We start from the raw sequence: 22738 nt of genomic DNA, 5'->3' as shown, positions 1-22738 counted from the left end.
CTTGATTGGGTGTGAGAGTGTGGGCCTGTGTCTTAACAGGTTTAAGGCACTCCACATTCACCTGCCGGGATGCTTCAGTGCCCTTCACACAGCCGCCTGCACCCTGCTCGCCACCCCAAATCCATTTCATGCCCTCGCTTTCACCCGCCGATGCGGGCAATTTGTGAGCAAACGACGTCGAAGGCCGGTAATGAAGCATGAAGACCGAGGAGGAGGAGAGAGATGAGATGGCAGAAGTCATTGTGAACCATTTTGTAGCAGGTAAGATACACTTCACAACACACTGTCGTAGCAGCTTTTGCAGGGAGCATGATGAGCAGAGGAGTTTCAAGGCTTTTTCAGTGGAGTCTGGGTTTGAAGAGACAGCTGAGTTTATGCTTTTCACGAATTAAAACTTTAAAGCTGTTTCATGGTCTGCATGAAGTGAGATTTTGAGTTATCAAAGTGTCATGTGCAGTGAGGCACAGGGAACCAAGAAGTGAACAAAAGCTGACATGCAGATATAGAGAATAAAATAAACATATTCGGTTCTCTTCATCCTATCAAAATAAACACCTTTAAAGGAATACCTTAACTCTTCAAACTAGACTTTAAACCTATTCCTCACTCTTGCATTTACAACACATACATCAGTATCATAGTAGCTGCTGAATAAATTTTTATAGTTACTGAATAGCTGAATAACTGAGTTAATAAACTGAATCCTATGCTTGCAGTTTGAAGGAACAGCAATTTCCAACCTAATCTCTATCTGGTACATATAAAGCATACAGTCGCTGACCCCAGACAATTATTTTGATGGCCTTTATTGAACAGAAAACCAGATCCAAAGATCCAAAGCATCTGCCTATTTGTCTTCAGTTAGTGAGGGTTTTTTTTCCTCATTTTCTGCATCAAAATCATTGTCTGTGGAAATTGACCCCATGCTCCTGTCATGTCTCTCCCCTGGGGAGACTGACTTGGACTCTTCCAGGCTCTGCCCATTCTCCTCCTCTCCCACACACCTGCAACTTATGTTGATTTTCATTAAGACTGCTTTATATATCCCTTTTTGTTTCCATCATGTGTTTGTGAAGTCTGTTCAATGCCTGAGGTCTGAGCCCTTTTCTTGTGTTTGGTTTTCACTGGTTTTGGCCCCTGCTACTCTTTGTTTTGTCTAATAATGGATCTGCATCTTTTCCTGCCTGCCTGTGTGTTGACCCCTGCCTGATACAACAATGAGTATCGTTATGCCCTTAACAAAGTCACTTCACACTTGCAACCTGCCTCAGCCCCTACATTATAGCTGCAGATGCAGGGAATAGAGATTAGATTGAAAAACACTGAAGTATTCCTTTAAACAGTGTTGCACTTTGGTGATGGAATGGCATGCTCTTCCTGTCCACAGCTCTTCCTTTAATGGTCAACAGATCGGTTTAACATGGTGTTCAAAGTGTAAAGTCGACAGTGGTTAGCCATGAAGGAGAGAAAGTCTGTTAGAATAACAGCTACTTTAGCCGTACGCTCTCACCTCTGGGAACCTCAGAAGGAATCAGACTTTGCTCAGTGTGAATCTATATCTGAATTTCAAAACTCTGCAACAAAATAAAAGAAAAAGCAGCTTCTGTCCCGACTGAGGACATCAGTGGGTTAGGCAGCTATCAGCGAGTCCCAGATAAGACTCTTTTTACATGCACTGCAGTCAGCCATTAAAGATGAGCAGAGACTTTGGCAGCGAATCACAGAACCTTCATCGATCATCCATCAGGCTTGTGGGGAAACAAGGACAAAGAGATATCGTTCTTCTCAGAGCAAAGAGATGGGAACCGGTCAAATATGAGGCCAGCAGGGGCTTTTCTTTGGAATAAAATTGATTATAGATCATGCTGTATGAACTCTAAATTCTAAACTATAAATACAGAAACCTTCATCTGTTAAAGTGCAAGGGTCTATTTGTATGCGCACCAAGCAATTCCTCACTTTCATAACTGTATTACTTGAATGAGTTTTGTAGCAGTTGCCACACTATGTGTACCAGTTACTGAATAACAAGTCTTAAGTTTAAAGGGGAATTCCATCAAATTGTCAATTTCTGCATGATTCAGTAATGGAGATGGTGACTGACTTGTTGTTGTGAACTAGTGAACCTACACATCTTCTTCTGAGTTTTGAAACGAAGTAAAAGAACAATGTTGTTAATAGTAAAATAGTGGTTAATCAGAAAACAAACAGGTTTATTTGGAGATTTTGCCTTACAATGACTTGCATGTATCTCTCCACCAAGAAAGGATTACTGAAAGACACGGTTTAAGGCAACACATCACAAAACTGTTGTACCACAATGTCTCAGACATTAGTGTTTTCAAAATCACTTACTCTATAACTTTCTATGAGGGAAGTTTTAGAAGCACCAAACTGGTTTCATCACCACCACTGTGAACAATTCTGACCTGGTACTTTTTTTTCTGGTAAAATTGCATGTTTTGCTAATTTTTCTAAATGAAAATAAGTTAACACATCCTCTACAGAGAACACACTCAAATATGATATTTTTCTCTCTATTTTAGTGCACACTTTCAATTTATCTGCTTACATGTTACAAAACATGTAAACCAACCAACGACTGTACATGGGACTGTAAGGCTTTGTGCTTGTGTGGTATGTTTATAGCTTTTTAAACTACTTTTAAACCCAATGATTGCAACATTTTTGCAACATTTTTCCTAAATCCACCCACAGCAAACAAGATCAGGCAAGTCTAGTTTTGCTGGACCAGTTTTGTCTGCATGGTATTTGTGTCATACAGGTGTCTACAGTACAAGATACATAAACCCTTGCATTAAGAGCAGGGTGAAAAATGAACATTTCTGTCCAGCTGTCCACAGTGTCCAGTGCATGCCCACCTAGATGTTTTACCATTGTCAACAAATACTCAGTTTTTTTACAACTGTCAAACAACTACTACTACTACTACCAACATCAATAACAATTATAATAACATCAAACAACAATAACAAAGACTAAATCTGTGTTCACTGTGGAATTGTTTCATAATTCTGACATGCTATATCCACTGCTACATGAATAAATCCATAATTTACTCAGCAACCTAGCTAGGTCTATACTCTAGGATTGTTCTTTAGCATGAAATTTCTCTTTAGAATGTAAGAAATACACACAGCATATAGGCTAATATGGGCTACCATTATGGGTTTCTGAGGATTAAACTGTAAGAACCTCTTTGTGGGCTCACATTTTAATTCTTCACTTTCATAATTATATAAACTGCAAATGAATGTACTTCAAGTTACTGAATAATTTATAGTGGTAACTGAAAAATAAATCTTAGGATTTTAAAGTGAGATTAAAAAGTTATTTCAAACATAATCACTCTTCAGCTTTTTGTATATTTGTTAATCACTTGCAGTTATATCTCTTTGCAGCACTCTGACGTAATGCTCATTTCTCACCCAAGGATAAAGCAAGGAAGTGTTTGTTTTTGTGGCTCATTTATCAGCTCAGTATGCGTCTCCATGAGGCATCAATCCGAGCGGAGACTGTTGCCCTTAAATTGCCCCCGAGGGGGCGGATGTGCTTATCGGTCAGCCTGTAGTCTCCTGCCCCATGGGCTCCAATCTGAGCACCGCATTTAAACCCAGACAAAACCATGCAGACAGACGTGACTGTAAATTAGAATCAGACACGTCCAATTAGCTTGTTAAGATGTGCTAAGCAAGTTGGTTACTTGATATGCTGTCATTACATCTCTGACCAGTAGAGGGCAATGTTTCCATTCAGTAAACCGGCACACAGCAATATCAACTTTTTACTCATTTATTCCAGGAGAGATCTTATCAGCATCAGAGGGGTATATTAGCCAATTTATTAGCCAATGAATTTGTTCTAGTGAGTGCTCCCATATAGACAGAAATGCAAAATGCAAGAAAAGAATATGCACACAATATAAAAATATGTAATACTGAGCAGATTTAAGTGGACATCATAGCATGGTTTGGTTTAAGCAACAGAATATTCTAAGTATAAAGTATATGCATGACAATGAATATACAAAGTCAAGCGCAAGCAGTAGATACAAGCAATCTATCAGCAGGATATATTGTGATGTATTTGTAATAGTTGTATATATCAGGAGTGACTAGTGACTCTAGTCTTGGATTCAACACCAGTGCAGTGCAGTGCAGTGCAGTGCATTGCCACCCAGACCTGAATTTTAACTCACCTAGTGGTGTGTGTGTGTGTGTGTGTGTGTGTGTGTGTGTGTGTGTGTGTGTTTCAGCATTAGGAAATAAGCAGAAAACATGTTTAACGGAAAAGTACACAGACGTCTGAACAACAAAATATGATATGAAATATTTCAGTATTTAGGGTGTCCATATTTGCTTTGATTGCAGCTTCCAGTCTTTTCAGGAAACTTGCTTTCAAAGAAAAGAAATCTGCAGTTTTCAAAGAAATCTGCAGTTTTTCCACACCTCCAAAGTTCAGTCTTAGAAGTTGGTTGCATTTTCTGCTTCTCGCCATCCAATAATTGTAGTGATATTATAAGATAAAGATAATGCTTGAACAAAGTAGAATTATCTCTGCAGTAAGAAAATATCAGTCAATAAGATCACTTTACATAAATAAAATGTCTAAAATTAGTTAAATGACTTCTTACAACAGTCATGTATTTATGTATTTTATTTATTATATATATATATTGCCTACATTTAAGATGCTTTCACTTGTCAACATGTGATTTGTTGTTATTTGTAGCATAGGGCTCGAAATTGGCACTCAGAATATACTATTTCTTTTTTCACAGCATCACTTTTCATTACTTCTTATCCAGCACATTAAATTCACTATAGGAGAGAATACAAACAAAGGTATTATAGAAAGGCCACTTCCACCAACACTAACACTAGCTGTCTCTGCTGCCCTCTAGTGTCAAACTGAGGTTCAACATTGTCAAACAGGCAGCAGAGGGTCCAGGCTGTTGACACCCAAGACCTAATATGCCCACCTAGATCTTTTACTGCCACAGGCTTTGTTTTTCTCACATATTTCAGACGGCATTCAAACCTGCTTTGGATTCACTAAAATGAACAATTACCAGAGGGCCTGAAGTGTTTTGTGAAAGCACTGTTTGATGTTGGTTTAGATGAGAAAATAAAGGTTTACAAGGCGTCTAACATCTACAAAAATAACTAGCAGGAATGCCTCGAATGATTGTTATTGTAAAGGAATTTCATGGCAAACATTCATGAGAGAGGAAGGGGAGAGCAAACAAGAGTTTGCCTAGAGGGGAAAGACGGAGAACACTGGGAAATACTGACTGAATCTGTCATGAGCTGGACAGCCGCAGTATGAATGGACATGTGTGGAGGAAACAGTGTTTGCAAACTTTGTTAAATATTAAACTGCAACATAACCAAACAAGTCGTGGAGTGTAAAAAATGAATCTGTTGGATGCTTTCACTGCCACTGAAGTCAGCAATAGACCTCTTAGCGGGTGAAATATTCAGTAGAAGTCTTGATAGTTGAAATATTCAATAGAACTCTTAGCGGCTGAATACAATAAAAGCTAGTTTAAAAACATCTCTTTACCAGTCCAATCAGACAGTTCTGTCAGGCCTGCAAAGCATGGAAAATTGAAAGTTTCTGTGAGTATAACAGCAGCAGGCTGCTCTGTGCATTGTCACTTTCCTTTATTCTTAGCCCCTGTCATCACTGTCCCCACTTCTCTCTCACATTTTTTATATAATAGCAGTGTGCTGAAAGGCTGCTGAATGTTTTAGCAGCATATGTGTGACATACATTGATGTCATGCAAAATCATATGCCAGTTTGTTTTTTCATAGGATCTGACAATGTAAATCAAACAACATATCATAACATATAACATGACGAGAGGCGACAGCATACACAAAAACTGACACATCAACCCATTGATGCACACTCTGATTTGTCTGCTCTCTCCTTCTGGAAAAACCTTATGCAAATGAGCTAAGCGGTGACCAGATTGTTGATATGTGGTGCAGCAACCATTTGTGTCATGCCCACAGTCACACTACCAGATGTAACAAACGAGTGCACACCAGACGAGAGAGAGAGCGTTCAGGGAAAAAACTACTAAATCTTAGTTTTAATTATTCTGTTTTTTTTTATGTTTTAAAATATATATTAGGCCGCTTTGGGATTCAGAGCTACTTTTACAGCTCTGCATGCACTTTCACATTGAACACCTGAAACTGCTTATTAAAATGCTCAGAGTAACCAACAGTTATGACTTGGTGTGCTGAAATGAAAACACTGTTTAAATTATGTAGTTTTCTGCATTAACTATATTAAATAAAACAGAATTAAAAAACAACACAATAGTCCACTCTAAAACAAGCAAACATCAGTCTTTACTACATTCAGTTGATCTTAATCTTAATTTTTAGCAGTTACAGTTAAACATTCCTGACATCTGGGAGTGCTGCGGCCCCCTCACCAACCCCACTTCCTATGTCCCTGCATAGTGTGTATTATTTCTAAGTACCACCTTTGTATAAGTAAGACAGTCACTGGTGCTGTGCCAAAACCTCTCCTTCTAAAGCAGAAAATTTTTTTCCAAAAATGTCTGCATATTGAAATGGTTAAGATGTAAACAGTCATTCCGAGTGAAATGTTTAATTCTAGATAAACTTAGTCATAATTGTTCTCAGTGTTGGAGAACCAGACTGCATCACGGAAAATTATTACATTGTTTTACATCAATTTTGAGGCCTAAAACAGATTTTTTTTTTTTTTGGAATGCATTCACGGCAGGGATGCACATGCAGGGTGTGGTAAGGCAAAATAGTCCCAAAAGAAAACACTGCATATAAAAACACAGAAAATGTGTGTAGCTTTAGTGGTTATTAGTCAGAAAGTTTGTCTATAATACAGTGTTTCACATCAAAACACTGCAAGACTTTGTTTACAACTCAATGACTGAATTATGGAGAAATTTTGAAAAATCATTCCCATTTAATGACCTAATCCAGGACACTTTTAATAACACTTGTACCTTGTTTGTGTTGCTATGCATTTGTTATTGTTAGCATGTCTTTTTTTTTTCTTTTCTATTTATTTTATTTTCTTCCCCTTCATTCCAAGTTGTCTCCAAGCGCTTGCCAGGCCACCACTGTAAATACATATTTATTCTTAATGGCCTGCCTGCTTAAATTAAAGGTCACAAAAAAAATAGAATAAATAAATAGTAACTAAACCATCGATTCTGATTTACTGCAGGGAGATTTGTAAAAGAACATTAAGCCAGTGGAAACTTGTAATAAATAACGAAGAATTGTACTTTTCAAGAGCTGCTTGAAATGCAACTTCGGTCCACCAGCAGATGTTCTCATCCAACATCTGTCAGGTCCATAATGTAACACTATAAAACAACAGTGCTCCTCAGCAACACTGGTATCCAGGCTTAAATTGAGCACTCTGGGACCAGCAAGAAAGTGCATGTCTCTTAAATAACTTCCACAAATAACCATCGTTAGGGCATTAAACAATTTCCTCTCCTCTGAGTAGATTTAAACAGCAGCGGTATGAATATGTAATTAATGCAGAATAAGCGGCAGTAAAGTGAAACAATAATTAAATTATGCACTTGGGTTCATGCGACGGATCCATTGAGAAATTAGCTCCGCACCAAATCTGTAATAATTCTAATATGCTCAATTTGACAAATTTACACAAAGGGACCTGTGAATGTTTCACTGCATATCATTCAGTACACTCGCTTTAACCATCCACAGCCAGGAAGAATGACTGCAATTTTGTTATCATTACCTCTGAGACACACTGCATAAAAAATCATTCAGCATTATCTTGCATTTATAATGTGGAACAGTATCAGCATTCATTTAAGACGTTGAAATCCCAGTCTTATTATAGCCAAAAGACTATTATTCAGCGACTACACTGAATACAATGTAGTATTCTTACATTGTCTTATTGTGTAATAAAGTTTAAACCTGCTGGAGGGTCCTGGACAATTGAAGTGTTAACTTTTTTAGCATCTGCTTCTATACTTGTAACAAAGGTGCCACTTTTGGTTCCTAAAAGAACCATTTTTGAAAAAAGAGATCTTATGAGTGTAGAAGAACCCTCACATCATGCAAATTTCAATCAGTGTAAAGGTTCTTTCTAGAAGGTTTACATTAAGGTTAATTTAACTTTAAAAAGAGAGAGGTGTGAACTGTTTTCAAAGAAGGGTATTTTCACGCCTCCTCTTTCACCCCTCATTGCTCACTAGCAGCTCAACACAGTCAAAACATTTCACACACAGACAGCAAACAGTGTCCTAGTTCATAGGATAAGAGTTACAGAGAAAAATGTTTTTTGATTTATATTAATTAACAATATATAGTGTTGTGTGTGGTTTTCCCTATTCAACTGATGGAATAGCTAGTAGGGGGCTGTAAAGGCTACAAGAAGAGTATTTGTGCAATTTTTTCCATAAAGTAACTAAATAATAAGCCTAATGTTGCATTTATATGTTAGCAGTAAGGGTTCAGTGAAATTTTCTTTATTTTCAGTGGAGCAATGATGGAAAATTCTGACACTGCCAGCAGCGATGGCAATGTAACCACAGCGCTATGTGAACATAGTCAGTGGAAAATTCTGCCAAAAACTCAACTTTTGTCACCATCCATGATAGTTGGTGTGAATTTACAAGCAGATTGGAATACATTGGAACAAATGTATCAATTTATTGTAGCTTTTTGTTCCATACTGGAAAAAATGTAGAAAACACATCCAGTTTTAATGTATTGTTCTGTGTGTTCCTTGGCATCAGACTAAAATACTAAATGATAAAGACCTTAGCTCTGGAGCACTGGGTTTGGTTTTGGCATTGGAGAGGGCTTCACCTGTAGGGTTTTTGGGGGTAGGCACAAGGACCCAGGGGCAAAGCAACTCTCCTAACCCTTCCCCTTTCGGGGATAGTCGGCTGGAGTGAGGCTGCTAAGGTGTAGAGTGTGTGAAGGTGGACTTTAGGAGGTGACAGTGCTCTTGTTTCCAAAAGCAATGGGTTGAAGCTGGGAAGACTATGGAGAACCAGAAAGTCCTTCATTTTGTGCCAGTTGGTAAGTTCAGTGCAGCTTCTTTCTGTGTTGTGTGCTTCTGCCATATGCTCACTGCTCACATGGGTGATGTGGGAAGAAAGCCACTGTGTCATTAACTCAGATTTCTTTGTGTCTTGTCTTTTGTTTTTTCCTTTTTTCTTCATTTTTTTTTTCATTTCATAACCACATGAACACCCATGAGAGAGAGTCTCATTCTCTGGCATCTGTGGTATTTCTCTTTATTTCAAGATATCAGTGGCTGTTCAGTTATCCCACTCCCCTTTCATCAATGTATCATGGGTAGCAAGGAAAACCTTCATGTATCAATCAAAAATGCTGAAGATCAGTCAAGCGTGGCTGCAAAAAGGGAATATTTATGTTTTTATCTTAAGGATGAGGCAGCAACCATGCAACAAGTCAACCACGCAAGTATGATGAAAGATTTCAATTGCCACTGTCTTGTGCAAGGAACTTGGCTGTGGTTTAGCTATGTCACCACTCCATGCTTGAAATTTCAGTTCAGTCTTACTCAGAGTTGGGCAGAATCTTAATGCATATCCTGTCACAATATATGAAAAATAACATATTTAAAATGCATTCATCATGTTGTCATTTTTACTTAAAGAGTCCATTAATATGCAAAATTGATTTTTATTTTTATCCCCTTAAATGGCCAGCAACTGCCAACAGGCCCAAAGTTTTATCACACATTTCTATAATTCTAAGAATAGCTCAACCAATTTGCATTGAAGTCCCTATAGTTAATGAACATTAGGCCCTAGTATGTAATACAGCTGGGATTTTAAGGGGTTAAATAAAAAAAAATGATGTAATATGTAATCACTGTAAAAGTTTCAAAAAGGATCACACAGTTCATATAAGGAAACAAAACTGCAAAACAGTTCGTTTGGCAATCACTGTTTTTGTGATGTCACAAAAAAACAATACATTTACACATTCACCTAATCAGTCTACAGTAGTTTAACCCCATTCAGCCTGCACTGTTTTTTAATGAGGCACAATACAGCCAGTTAGAAAAGAGGTCATTTACATATATCTGTCTTAAAGGCACAGTAACAAAAAAAGCATGCTTAATTGTAAGCGGCAAAGAGAGGTTGGGAAATGCTGCAATAATTAATTATAATTGTTTGATACATAAACCCACCTATCTATCTATCCATCCATCCATCCATCCATCTATCTATATCTATACATCTATCATATATAGGATACAGAGCTTATGCACAAGTTGTCAGCCACAGCCACGCTGTACAATAAGCAAGGCTTTGGCTAACAGCTCACTCTAGCATTAGCTCATGTCTGCTCTCTCTCACTTCCAAGCTCCATCTGACTCAGTTCTTCCTGTTGTAATGCATAAACACAGCAAAGGAAGGCTAACCCCACCTTCACAAAAATAGTCTTTGTCAGAATAAACCCAGATAATAACTGCTGGAGAACAATAACCCAGAATTCACATGCAGAACACTTCATTTAATGAACATGCTACTATATATGTAATTTTTCTCATTTTCAGCTTCAGTCCGCTGCTGCTCCTAAGCCCTAAGCAGGACTACTTTCTTTCTTCGTTATGAACACAGCATGAACTGAGGAAACTGTTCAGTTTGATCATCTCTCAAATGATCTCAGTAACACTGAGATAAATAACTGACTCATCACACTGATTTATCAGTCTACTCTGACTCATCACATCAATTTATCAGTCTAATCAGGTGTTAGCAGGAACTTGTGTTTGTGAAGAAGCCGGTTGTTGACCGTGCTCTCTGCATACAGTCCATTTATTTGTTAAATAGTTAATAAACAGGCATTGGCTGTGCCTTTTTTAATGTATTCTCAAAGTTTTCTCCTAGAAATGTAAGAGGTAACTGTACTCTGAATACTGCCTTTAAAGTAAATACAGATACTTTATTTCTGTGTTCTGAATGTGTATTCCCAATACTTGAATTCCATTACATCCCAATCCTGGCGTTACAACTAGGTCTGGCCTACCGCATGTGCTATTTAGTCCACATACAAGTTTTGTCAGTCTGTCTTTTTATTGCAGACTCAATTTCATCACTATATTACACACATATTCACACATAGTCTCTGCTAGATATGAATGCATTCAAGTTCATTAGGCAAGAAAGCAGGAAGCATCCATATAATTAGAACATTCATTTGCTGTCTGCAAAGCTGCATAGATTACTGGTTGCCTATATCTTGTTTGGTTCCTATATCTGGCCAATTTACAGGTTCATTTGTTCTGGTTGTATTTGCTCAGGCTGAGGATAAGCAGATTAACAAGCTGAAAATGCCTCTCAATTCTGACCAATTTCAAGGATTTGGGGCATTCATTACACATTCGATTGAAGGTGTGATGATGATAATCATAACTTATAGCTGTGCTTAGCAAACGCTAATGTGGATGAAATTCACATGTGAGAATTACTGTCACATTTGCTGCATTTGTATCCACGGAGGCCACCAGTCACATAATATTGTATAATGTAATAATGCATGTGTAATTATGCAGCCAAGAGTATTCAGAATGAGTTGATTGGAATACAGGTCCAGATGTATCTTACATTCTTTCATAGAAAAGCCACTTTTGTGGATGGTTCATTACAGAATCATGTTTGCAAGCAAGAAGAGCATTTAGAACAGTGGTGCCCAAACTTTTTTGTCCCGGGGGCCAAAGTGCAATGTCTGTATTGAGCTTTTTTTGTACAAATAATGAGGTTAGGTGGATTTTAAATAGACTTTACATTAATGTTACACTCTATTTTGTTACTAAAATCTTAAATACAACGTAACTACAAGGTAACTAAAAAGCTATGAATGTTTTTTTTTATTTATTTAATGTTTCCAAAAAGACAGCTATAAAAAAGAAGAGGCAAAATTGGTGGTTGCTGTTTATATCTAAAACTGCAGCTTATATATATATATATATATATACACATACACACACATTTATATATATATATGTGTGTGTGTGTGTATATATATATGTATATATATATGTGTGTGTATGTGTATATATATATATATATATATATATATATGTATGTATGTATGTATATATGTATGTATGTGTGTGTATGGAGATATAGAGAGAGAGAGATTTCCCAACCTATCTTTATCACTTCCGATTAAATCCATCATATATACACTGAAAATGGTACGCTGTGGTTGCCTGTACCTTGGTGTCCCTGGAAGTTGTTGGAAACTCGCTGTGATATTTTTAGCAGATCATTTTGGGAACACAAGAGGATGTTCCTGAGGCTTTCTGTTTCTTCGGCTCTGCTCCAGCCTCTAGAGCCCCGGTGCATGTTTCATTCCTCTTGATGACAACAACGAATGTATTATAATACCTTTCCATTTAGATTCCCTTTATATTTAGATGTAAAGGAAGACTTACAATTTGGAAATTTCCCAGCAGTAAAATGTGATATATGAATATAAGTCAGGAAAACTTCACAGGTCATGTGCAAACTAGGGTCTATCTAGGGAAGATGAGTTTGGAGATGTGAAGGATATTTGAAGCTGATGTGTGAGGGGCTGTTTCAGGCTCTTTCAACCTTGGGGGGTGGAAGTAGGGGCATCCTAATTTTTTTGCAGCAGGGGATCGTACAGACCTGGGGGCTAAACGTAACGTGGGTAAACACAATGTTGGCTGTTGTCTTTGGAAAAAAAGTGATGCATTGAAATTAACTTTTTTCAAGTATGTACATCTCCACATGAGCTGAAAAAATTGCATCGATTTTGTCTTTCAGCTGATCTACTTTTGGCAAGAGTTTTTTTCAGTGATGTTCTAAATAAGCAGTCTCTTGTGCCCATGCTTACTGCCCAGCATTAGTATGCCCTGCAAATCACTTACAAATCATTTGCAAGGCTCTTTGGAGTCCCACTGTGGCAGATTGAGGGAAATAGAGGGTGTAATAGAAGCCTTGTGGTTAGAGTCGCAGAGACTGACAGTGAGCCAGCTAGAAGTCAGAACCTGCTCTGATTAACATTGATCTGGCCTTGAGCAAGGCTCTTAACCACAGAGCTGCTCTGGGGGTGACGTGGCTGACCCTGACCATAACCCAAATCTCCATTAGTGTGTGTCTACAGAGAATGTGTTTTGTCTGGAGAGGAGGAAGCATTTGTTATTATTGTTTGTCTCTTCCACTCAGTGTATCACTGTGTCCTCATGTGGAAGAGTTTCAAGGTTCTTGGCTATTCTGTACTGTATGCTATCATTAGCTACATAATATTATATTGTAATTTAATTTATTCAGTCCAATAGAGCACCAAAAATACAAACTTCAAAACAAACAAACAAACAAAAACTTCTATTCATATGATAATCAGTGCTGGAAGTTCTACTGCAGTTCTATACAAAGCTCAGTACCTCAATAATTTGATCTGCTACTTGTGTACTTCTGCTGAAGCTGTATTTTGTTAAGGTGTTTTATTTTTGCATGAGTCATTCTTTCACTGAATTGAATATTTCTACTGGATTGTGAGTTTAGGCTTATCTACTCATCTCTCTACCCCACTTTTCACCTTTATTTTGTTTATTTGAAAGAAAAATTGACAGTCAATAAAAATAATAGCATTAGCACAAGTTGGTATGTGTAGTGGATAACACCTCTGCCTTCTTTCCTGTAGACTGCGGTTCAATCCCCCACCTGGGCAAGCACCCTACGCTATACCAATAAGAGTCCTTGGGCAAGACTCCTAACACTACTTTCGCCTACCTGTGTAAAAGGATCAAATTGTAAGTCGCTCTGGATAAGAGCATCTGCCAAATGCCGTAAATGTAAGTTTAACAAAATTATATTATTCATGTTTATCAACGTCTCCTACAAAATTACCATTTAAGAAGTCACTCTAGCTGCAAAATGTAATTTTCCGTTTCATATAAAGTGCTTAAGCATCTAAAATGGCCTTGAAGCAGAAGTATACATTTGTGTTCTGGCAGAGACAGACAATGCATGGAGGGGCAAAAATACAGACAAAAATTTTAAAGTGAGTTCATCTTACTCTATTCTCTATATCAGCAGACATTTACAACCTGGTGACTGTTGTGGCCATAAATAATTATTATTTATTCTTATAATTCTTAATATCTTGCTATTGGTAGCAAGCTATCATCTTGCTACCCCTAAGCTAATAGGTTAGCTTGTTAGATAAGCTAACTAGCTTGCTGGGTAATGCAGGGTATATTTAGCTAGCTGTAGTTGGTTAGATAGCATTACACAGGTTCTGGTAGTTTTTAAAAATTATTCATACTTTAAAACTATCAATGGTCAGCACGTAATAGTCTAGCTCAACTTAACACAGCAAGCGTTTAGGCCTATCGACCTATGTAACCAGGACAAACTGGCATCATGCATCTGCCTGAAGACATCTGACTGGAACATATCATAGGCTATTGTGCCTTTTTCATGTCACTAGCATAACCCGAAAGAGCAGTAAGGAGTGAAACAGAATAGCTCAATTGTATCTGGAGTAAGGAGCGGCTTAAGGAAGCTGGGCTCCCTCCTGCTCCAAGATTGCTCTAATACCACCCCATGAGTGTAACACATGCTAAGTTCCTCAGCTCCACTACTGAAGCACTCAGGTTTGAGCTCTTGTTTGGTTTAACGTTGTCTCATCTTCCAACAAAAGCGCTGGGGTAATTACTTCGTAAAAAAATAGTCTCACTACTTACTTTAATTAAGTTAGTCTCTAACCTATGTGTTTGGAGGTGTGTTTGGAGTTGGGTTAGAGCAACAATGTGAACCTGTTGGAGAACTCTGAGATTGAGATTCAAGCATCTATACACTAACGACTATGAGCTGTGGTTCAGCTTAGTGTTTATTTTTTAAGTGTAACAATGCACCCCCCCCCCACCCCAGTGCATGCAAACATTGAAAAACTCCAGTTACCGCACCAAAGTTTGCAACCCTCTTCCACAAAACGTTTACTTCCTCACTTCCTATGTGGTTCTGTGCTATTACAAAGTTTAAACTTTGAGCCTGCTCACTAACTTTGACTCTGGACATAGATAGCCAGGTTTGGTTGCTTAAGAGAAGAAAATATCAGTGCAAACTTATTTTTACTGCACACCAGGAATGGAGTGACTACATCCCTCCTTGCATGTAGGCTACATCCTGTAAGGAATACATAAACACGTTTTCTGTTTTGTTAGTAACTCTGTCTGAGCGCCAGTAGGTCAGTGAAAGTGCTAAGCTAACTGTTTTGGGGTCAGCGCCAATTCTTCTCTCTGTGGTCCTTGAGAAAGGCTCCAGCCTTGACATGCAACAATATCTCTGTTGACACTACAGGACAGCACAGTCAGCAACAGGAAGTCAGCAGGCTCGCTAACAGGAAGTCCAGCAGCAGAACAACGGTCACAACAATCTGTCCATGGGGAAATAATCCAGCAGCACTGTCAGCGAAACTTGATTTGATTGCCTGGTGTGAAAGCAGCAAGAACAGTTATTACAGTGAAATGTTTTAACAAAGAGCAAAGCATGGTTTTACACCAGGATCTGACATTTAAACATTTGCACAAAGAAGCAGTATCATTACATCATTGTGTCAGTGCCACTTTTGTAACAGAGGAAAACTTAAGAAGTTATAACTTCAGATAATTTTCAAAATTAAGCTTCAGAAATGAGTATGCAAGTTATGTTAGAACTGACTTTGTATCAGAGGTATAGCCACAAGTAGGCCAATCAAATGGGGAAAGAATATTTATTAAGCTGCATCTTTTAAGATAATGACATTTGATTTGCTTTCAGTGAGTACAGTTATTGTATTGTGGCCAATCAAAATCATCATGCTTTCTGCAATGTGCAATGTATAGTCCAATCAACCAATCTCATGCTCCTTCAGTTAATAAATGTGCCAGTATTTAAATTTGAAGCAAAAGATGTCCCAGGGGTGGAGCAGTATGCTTTAGTCTGTGCTGATTAAGTGTTGGTTCTTAAGTTTGCTGTGTTGTTTTACCTCAACTTTGTGTATTTCATCTGTGTGTTTTTACCTCAGTTATGTTGTCTTCACTAGGTCTGCCTTCTGTAGCAGCATTGTTTAGCCTAGGATGCTTCGGTTAAGGGTTTTGAGCTTGCTGTGTTATTTTTCCTCATCTTTGTACATCTCAGTTGTCTGATTTTAACTCACATTGTCTTCTGGATCAGAAAGATCAATACATAATACAGGAAAAATAAAGATGCTTTTTTTGGCAAAGACTTTTTAAGGGTTCCTTGGACAGCAAAGAAAACAAGCAAATGGATTCTCGAATATATCAAGCCTCACTTTTCACACTAAGACCAGATAACCAAACCGAAGCTGGACTGAATTTATTTTAGACATATTCTAAGAAGCACTGATTCAATGGAAAAAGACGATTATGCTTGGAAGTGTTGAAGGTAAAAAAGAAATGTGGTGACCAGCAACAAGATGGATGGATACAAGCAGAGAAATCATGAATGAGCCATTCAGCAGCCCGAGGACCCAAACAGAAAACAGGATGTTCTGGAGAAACACTATCCATATGGTTGCCAGGAGTCAAAAAACAACTTGATGGCAATTAATAATAATAATAATAATAATAATAATAATAATAATGATAAGTTGTCTTCATTGAGAAAAACTGTGCCTGTGGTGAGTGAAGGGTGTTGCAGTGTTGGTTGTGTTAATGTGAATCCAGCTTTCTGGTTGATTTGTTATTGTTCTGTAACTCGGTAGGGTGGAAGCATTAGAATAGGTAGGCTGATGACTGCACTACTGTCAGATATAGGCAATAGCCTGATGTTATGACAATGAGGGACATTAACACATTTGGAAATATCTACCAAGTTAGCTTACCCTGTTTTTCACAGGCCTACTCAAAAATGCATTTCTGCCTGTATATAAATATATGAAGTTTACAGCATACAGTATAAAATATACACAATTCTTGATTCAGCATCATGATTCTTGTCTGTGGGTTGAAAGTCTTGAAACTAGTGCATAGAAAACAATTCTTCCAATTTCCTGTGTGATATGTCCAGGTTCACACAGCACTCCTAGAGAACAGAAAGTTTAATCATGAGTGGGAGACACCTCTTACCACCTACACAAATTAATTTACACCAGTCTCCAATTCCAATTAAAAAAAAAGCAAATATAAAAAAAAGTTGTATTTTGGTCTGTGTAAATAAATAATAATGCATAGGCTACATATGGTTATTCATATATTTGCACAGACCAAAATACAAAATAGCCTATACTAATCTAAATAACTTAAGATATGACTCCACTACACCTACACATGTTCATAACACCTTTTAAACCTGCACTACATTTTGATAATACAATGAAAAAAATAAATGTAAAAAATAATATAAAAAAAACTTGGTTCCATTGTTCTGGGCACATTCTGTACATAGATTTATATTAAAGCATGCACCAATCAGCAGAATGAAAATGATTGATTCTGTTTTTGTGACTGTGACACTCAGAAATCAAGTCTTGTAGGTATACAGCTATGGGGAATGTGTGGGTAATTCCAGTCCCATGGACCCATGAAAATTTTAAGGGCAGTGGATTCCCATTACCGGAGATAAACTACTGCTGTACACTATACAGCTATGGCTATGAGGAATAGTTGCATTCTGAATAATATTCTAATTTTATTCCTGTTTTATCTAGGTTAATACACCCAAGCTAGCTTTCTTATCAGTTAGGGCTTAAGGAACTGTACTGACTAATGTGTCAGATTAACCACTAACATAATTGTGAACTGAGAATGAAATCAACCAATTATGTCTCAATTTCTAATGGGTTGGAATCGTTTTGTGAGTAAAAAAAGCATCACTTTAAGCCTTCAGGAAGTCCTAAATATGTCACTGACTGCTAATTTGAACAGTAGTCTAACCAGGATTCAGTCAATTCTTAGTAGGGCTGTTCAGTGCCAGAAATTTTTGGAGTTGACTCCATGATGGGTGATTGGAATCAATGGAGCTGATTCCAAGAGTTGATTCCACACAATTTTCTTAAATCTTTTCTTAAGAATCATTTTTGGTCCCTGGTTGCCCGGCTGGGGAATCGAACACAGGCCCGTCTTGCTGTGAGGTGGCAGCACTACTAGTGGCCAATTAGTATATGTGCAAATAACTTTTCTACAGGCATCTCTCTGAAAAGAAAACAATGTGGAACATAACTTTTGAAGTAAGATCTCAGACTAGAAATCTCTCTTTAGCCCCCCTGCCCCCATCACACCCAGCCCTAAGAGTGTTTGAGGCTTTTAAGTCTATCAGGATTTCACATAGATCGTATAAATTACAGAGATGAGAAATTTCCATTATATTCCAGTCCCTTTGATTGCACTGCATTAGCAGTTGAGCCTATGGTTTAAGGAGAAATTGAGTATTGGTACCAGTGGCTGTAAACCCACCACCATGCCCACACTCCTCCATCTAAGACTTCACTTGTCTACATAATGCTTCACATAACATCTGTGTAAGATTTCAGCTACAGTTTATTCCTGTCATATATGAAGATATACTAATGTGACATTTAGTTTTGCTAAATGCAGAATGGAAAAGGCTGCATTGGATTCTTTTTGGGAGCATTGAGACAATGTGCTTTTTATGTTATTAAAATAGTTATGACAAGCACACTGAAGGAAAGAAATATGGTATTCTCCATCTGTACTCATCTTAGACCATAATAAGGTCCATTTAAAATTGTGCTCATTTGTTTTGTCTCCCACAGAGGCCCTGTCTTCAGGAAATGGACATGTCTTCAGAGGCATGGGTGCGTACATCTATTTGAACAATTATAAGTGCTGTTGATGCCCCTGTGGTGGATAATAGGGCCAATTTTGGCAATTAGTACTCAGGATGTTGAGTAGCTGTTTTATCATGTTAGGTCCTGGGAAATGATTAGGCCTGCAATTCGTTCATTTTTGATAATATTGGGATTTCATTTCCATTGGACATTTGGAATTAGTTGAAGTAAATAATTCATTTGGAGCCTAAATGATTATGCCTATGTTATTGCTCATTCATTTTAGCATAATGATCTCAGTATGAATTTTAGCAAGACCGCATGAACAAACCTCTCCATCAGTGGTTACATTTACATATGTACAATTTTCATCCATTCAAATACATTTTTTTTCTGATTTCATATATATATATATATATATATGAGTCGCATCAGTCGCTTACCAGAACAACTAAAAGCTCAGTTCATAAACCAGTCTTTTCTCTCTAGAATTTAGACATTTAATTTAAAACACAGTAAACAAAACTGCCGGTTCACGTTTTTGTCATTGTATCTACCATTTAAGAAACTGTGAAATGTGAAAAAGTCGTTTTTGTCTATTTCTCTTTCTAGAAAACGTGATTCTACAGACAGAGAGAAAATAAGAAAAAAAACTCAGTTTGTCATTGACTCTTTTTTAACTGGCCATTTTGTCGCTTCACTATTCAAACCACAAATAGTAAATAAAAGAATCAGTGAAAATATGTGAAATAATTGGCTTTTTGTCCTGTTATCTAGCACTATGGTCTTCATTCCAGTGATCTGCCCTTGGAAGTTGTTTACATAAATGTATGGAAAGTGTTCTGTTCAGTCCACTAAAATACTTATGAAAATACTAAATTACTTAATATTAATTAGAGAACTATTGCATGCGGACTGCAGTGCAACAGTTGACCACTACACGTGTAGTATCTCTATACTGTCCTCTGCTGCAGCCATTGTTGAGTTCTACAATGCTGCTTAAGAAAACAGAAGAAAACCTTGTATCTCCATTTTTGTCGTTTTTCAGTTTTTGACATAATTTGAAAATTCCTTTTACACTGTGTGTAAATTTCATAATGAATGGACCAAAAGAAATCGCCCAAAATGACTTGGGGGGAAAAAGTATGGTTCTACTAACTTGCATTAAAAGTAAAGTAGGTTTTTTCCTTTTCCTGTGACGTTATCATTTTGGAGATATGAGGTTTTCTTCCAACAACAGTAATATGTTCACATACCCTGCCACACCCACTCCACTGAGACAGCCAATGAGAGAAAAGTGATCATTAGCATACAAAATTAACACCTGGAAATTTGGAATTTTCTTCATAGATGGATAAGATTACTGAGGAAAACACATCACAAAGTCTAAATTAAGGTGTTATTTGTTGTATTCTCTTCACAGTTGTCTTTCAAAGAACACAGAGCTCTATGTAAAAAAAAATGCAATGTTCATAAGCACCTCGTTTACTGCTACAATAATGTCAATTTCTGCTAGTGCTCATGTGGGATTTGCAATGTTATATTAGTGACAAGTTGGCAATAGTGTACACTCTCCTTCCTACATTTTGCTTTAATACTGCTTGTGAAGGTTTTATCTTAAACACAGACATTTGAAGCTTGTAACAGTGATTTGAGTAACATATGATTTACTTTGCATGTTGCATTGTTTCAGTGAATATCTCTGTAAATACCAAACTCTGAATATTATTTAAGGAGACTTGTTTTGAAATAGATTGGATAGAAATTTCTGGATTAAGCTCAATCACATTACTCTAATCGATTTGTGTTTTTATGAATGTTTATATTCCAATTAACCTAGTCCTATATTCCACTAAACTAGTTTATAGCCCTATTTATAGCACAGTCTTTGTTTTTTCTTTAATACTAATTTATAGTCTTACAGTAATTATAGTCTCGCAGCTATGAGGTCATCCAAACGAAGCAGGGCAGCTGCAGCACTGAGTTAATTCCCCAGAAAAAACATGCAGTGTACCTCACTTCATGGTTCTGCTCTTCCATGAAAAGAAAGAATTTATTAGGGATGTCTACTGTTATATTGCTTCGTGTGTCTGGATTTGAGTGGGTTTTTTATTAGCTCTTCAACATGCCCTGCACTCTCCAACAGATGGTGCATATATTTTAGAGGAGAGACATGGCGTTTACATACCATAAACAACGTTTGTGACACTTGCGTTACTGGGCTTGAGATGAAAAATATCCACAATTCACCTGCGATCGCCGCCCTCCTGATGTGGTTATGATAGCTATGCTTTCACCCCCTGAATACTGAAATTTCATTTTGATGTAAAAGCAGTGAAATGTCATGAGGCAGACTGAGGCAGCCAGAATGAGATTAGAGTAACCGCAGGAGGAAAATCCGCATGGTGTTTGAGAGGCTCTGTGGCGCTCTTTCAGAGATGCAGGATGACGAGGAGCAGCCGGAATCACCCAGAGCCCCCACAGACAGCAGCCATGCCCATGAGCTCCCCGCCCAGACCACCAACTCAGGTGAGAGAGAGAGAGAGTGCATGTATGTGTGCGTCTTTGTGAAAGAAATAGTGAAAGAGATGAAAGAATAAAGAGAGAGACAAAGAAAGTGAGAGATAGAAATAGAAACAGGTAGATAGTGATAGAAAGAGAAACAGTGGAAAATAGATAAATAAAGAGAGAGTGAGAGCAAGAAAGGGAGAAAGATTGATAAAGAGAGAGAGAAAGATAAATAAATAGACAGAAAAAGAGAGGCTGAGAAAGATTTATAAAAGATGAAAAGAAAGAAAGCGAGTGAGAGTGAAAAGAGAGAGTGAGAGAGAGAGAGGACAGAGAAAGACAGAGAGAGAGAGCGAGAGACATAACACGTTCCATGCCAGACTATTGTTGAAGAAACTCTTCCTGATTATTGCCTGAAGCTAAGTATGGAGGGAACCCCAATAGTATACCACCCACTTATCACTCCTGGCAACATCTCTCTCTCTCTATAACACACACAAACACACACACATACATGCACACACATACACAGACCTCCTTAGCTCTGTCAAGAGCTGCCAGAAATTCTCTCTGTTTGAGATTCAGCCTGCGGGACAATCCTGATTGTTCTCATATTTGGGGCGGTATGTTTACAGTAATGGTAGAACAGGCCGTGCCAGGTCGCACTCAGCAGCAAACACCAACAAACAAAAGGTCAGAGTTGAGGGACTCCAGCAGGCTTTTTGTGTGTGTGTGTGTGTGTGTGTGTGTGTGTGTGTGTGTGTCTGGCACTCTCATAGCCTTTACCTATTTATAACCAGGGAGACACAATAGAGAGGACTCAAGGCTTGTGACTAATGAGGGGAAACACATCCACTTACAGTGCTCTGCTTCAGAGGATTGTTGATACATTTTATAAACTGTTTTGCTCTTCTTGTTTCCCCACTCTTAGATTCGGACTCTTCAAGATTTGGGCTCCTAAACACATCAAGAAAAGTAAGCTTTCCTCAGCAGCCTGTTTTAAAAAAGAAGTAGCTAATGCACTTTTAGAACCAATCAAAAACAATAGTGTATGCATTTTAGCACATCATCATGCAACATTCACACAGATTTAACCCCTGAAACTGCAAAGGTTTGTCTGGATCCCATTCTAAAGCCTTGGGCATTAATATGGAGTTATCTCCCATTAGAGGCTATAACAGCCTGTGCTCTTCTGGGAAGCTTTCCACAAGATTTTGGAGTGTCTGTGGGAATTTGTGCCCATTGAGTCAAAAAAGTATTTTTGTGGTCCGGCACTGATGTGGGATGAGAAGGCCTCATCTGGCTTGCAGTCAACATTCCAGTTCATCCTAAAGGTGCTCAATAGAGTTCCTCCACACTACACTCAACAAACCACATCATTATGGAGCTCACTTTGTGCACAGA

The 22738-nt window shown here is 37.8% G+C and overlaps 1 protein-coding gene across 5 annotated transcripts in view; it reads left to right on the top strand.

Annotated features, from left to right (window-relative positions):
• The window catches only part of LOC118811431 (sodium bicarbonate transporter-like protein 11), a 48056-nt gene continuing 25318 nt past the window's right edge, over positions 1-22738 (top strand). For 2 of the 5 annotated variants that reach the window (XM_036575638.1, XM_036575634.1), the window contains exons 1-4: positions 1-261; positions 18812-18853; positions 21263-21355; positions 22266-22309. In XM_036575638.1, coding sequence (XP_036431531.1) covers positions 198-261; positions 18812-18853; positions 21263-21355; positions 22266-22309 — 243 coding nt within the window. In that variant the 5' untranslated portion in view covers positions 1-197. Of the gene's footprint in view, positions 262-8940; positions 9104-18811; positions 18854-21158; positions 21356-22265; positions 22310-22738 lie in introns of those variants that run through there. The other 3 variants (XM_036575637.1, XM_036575635.1, XM_036575636.1) reach the window with 3 other exon arrangements.

This window comes from Colossoma macropomum, unplaced genomic scaffold, assembly GCF_904425465.1.
Source record: "Colossoma macropomum unplaced genomic scaffold, Colossoma_macropomum, whole genome shotgun sequence".
Taxonomy (NCBI): domain Eukaryota; kingdom Metazoa; phylum Chordata; class Actinopteri; order Characiformes; family Serrasalmidae; genus Colossoma; species Colossoma macropomum.
Note: the sequence above shows the minus strand (reverse complement) of the source record. Positions and strands in the feature narration are given on the sequence as shown.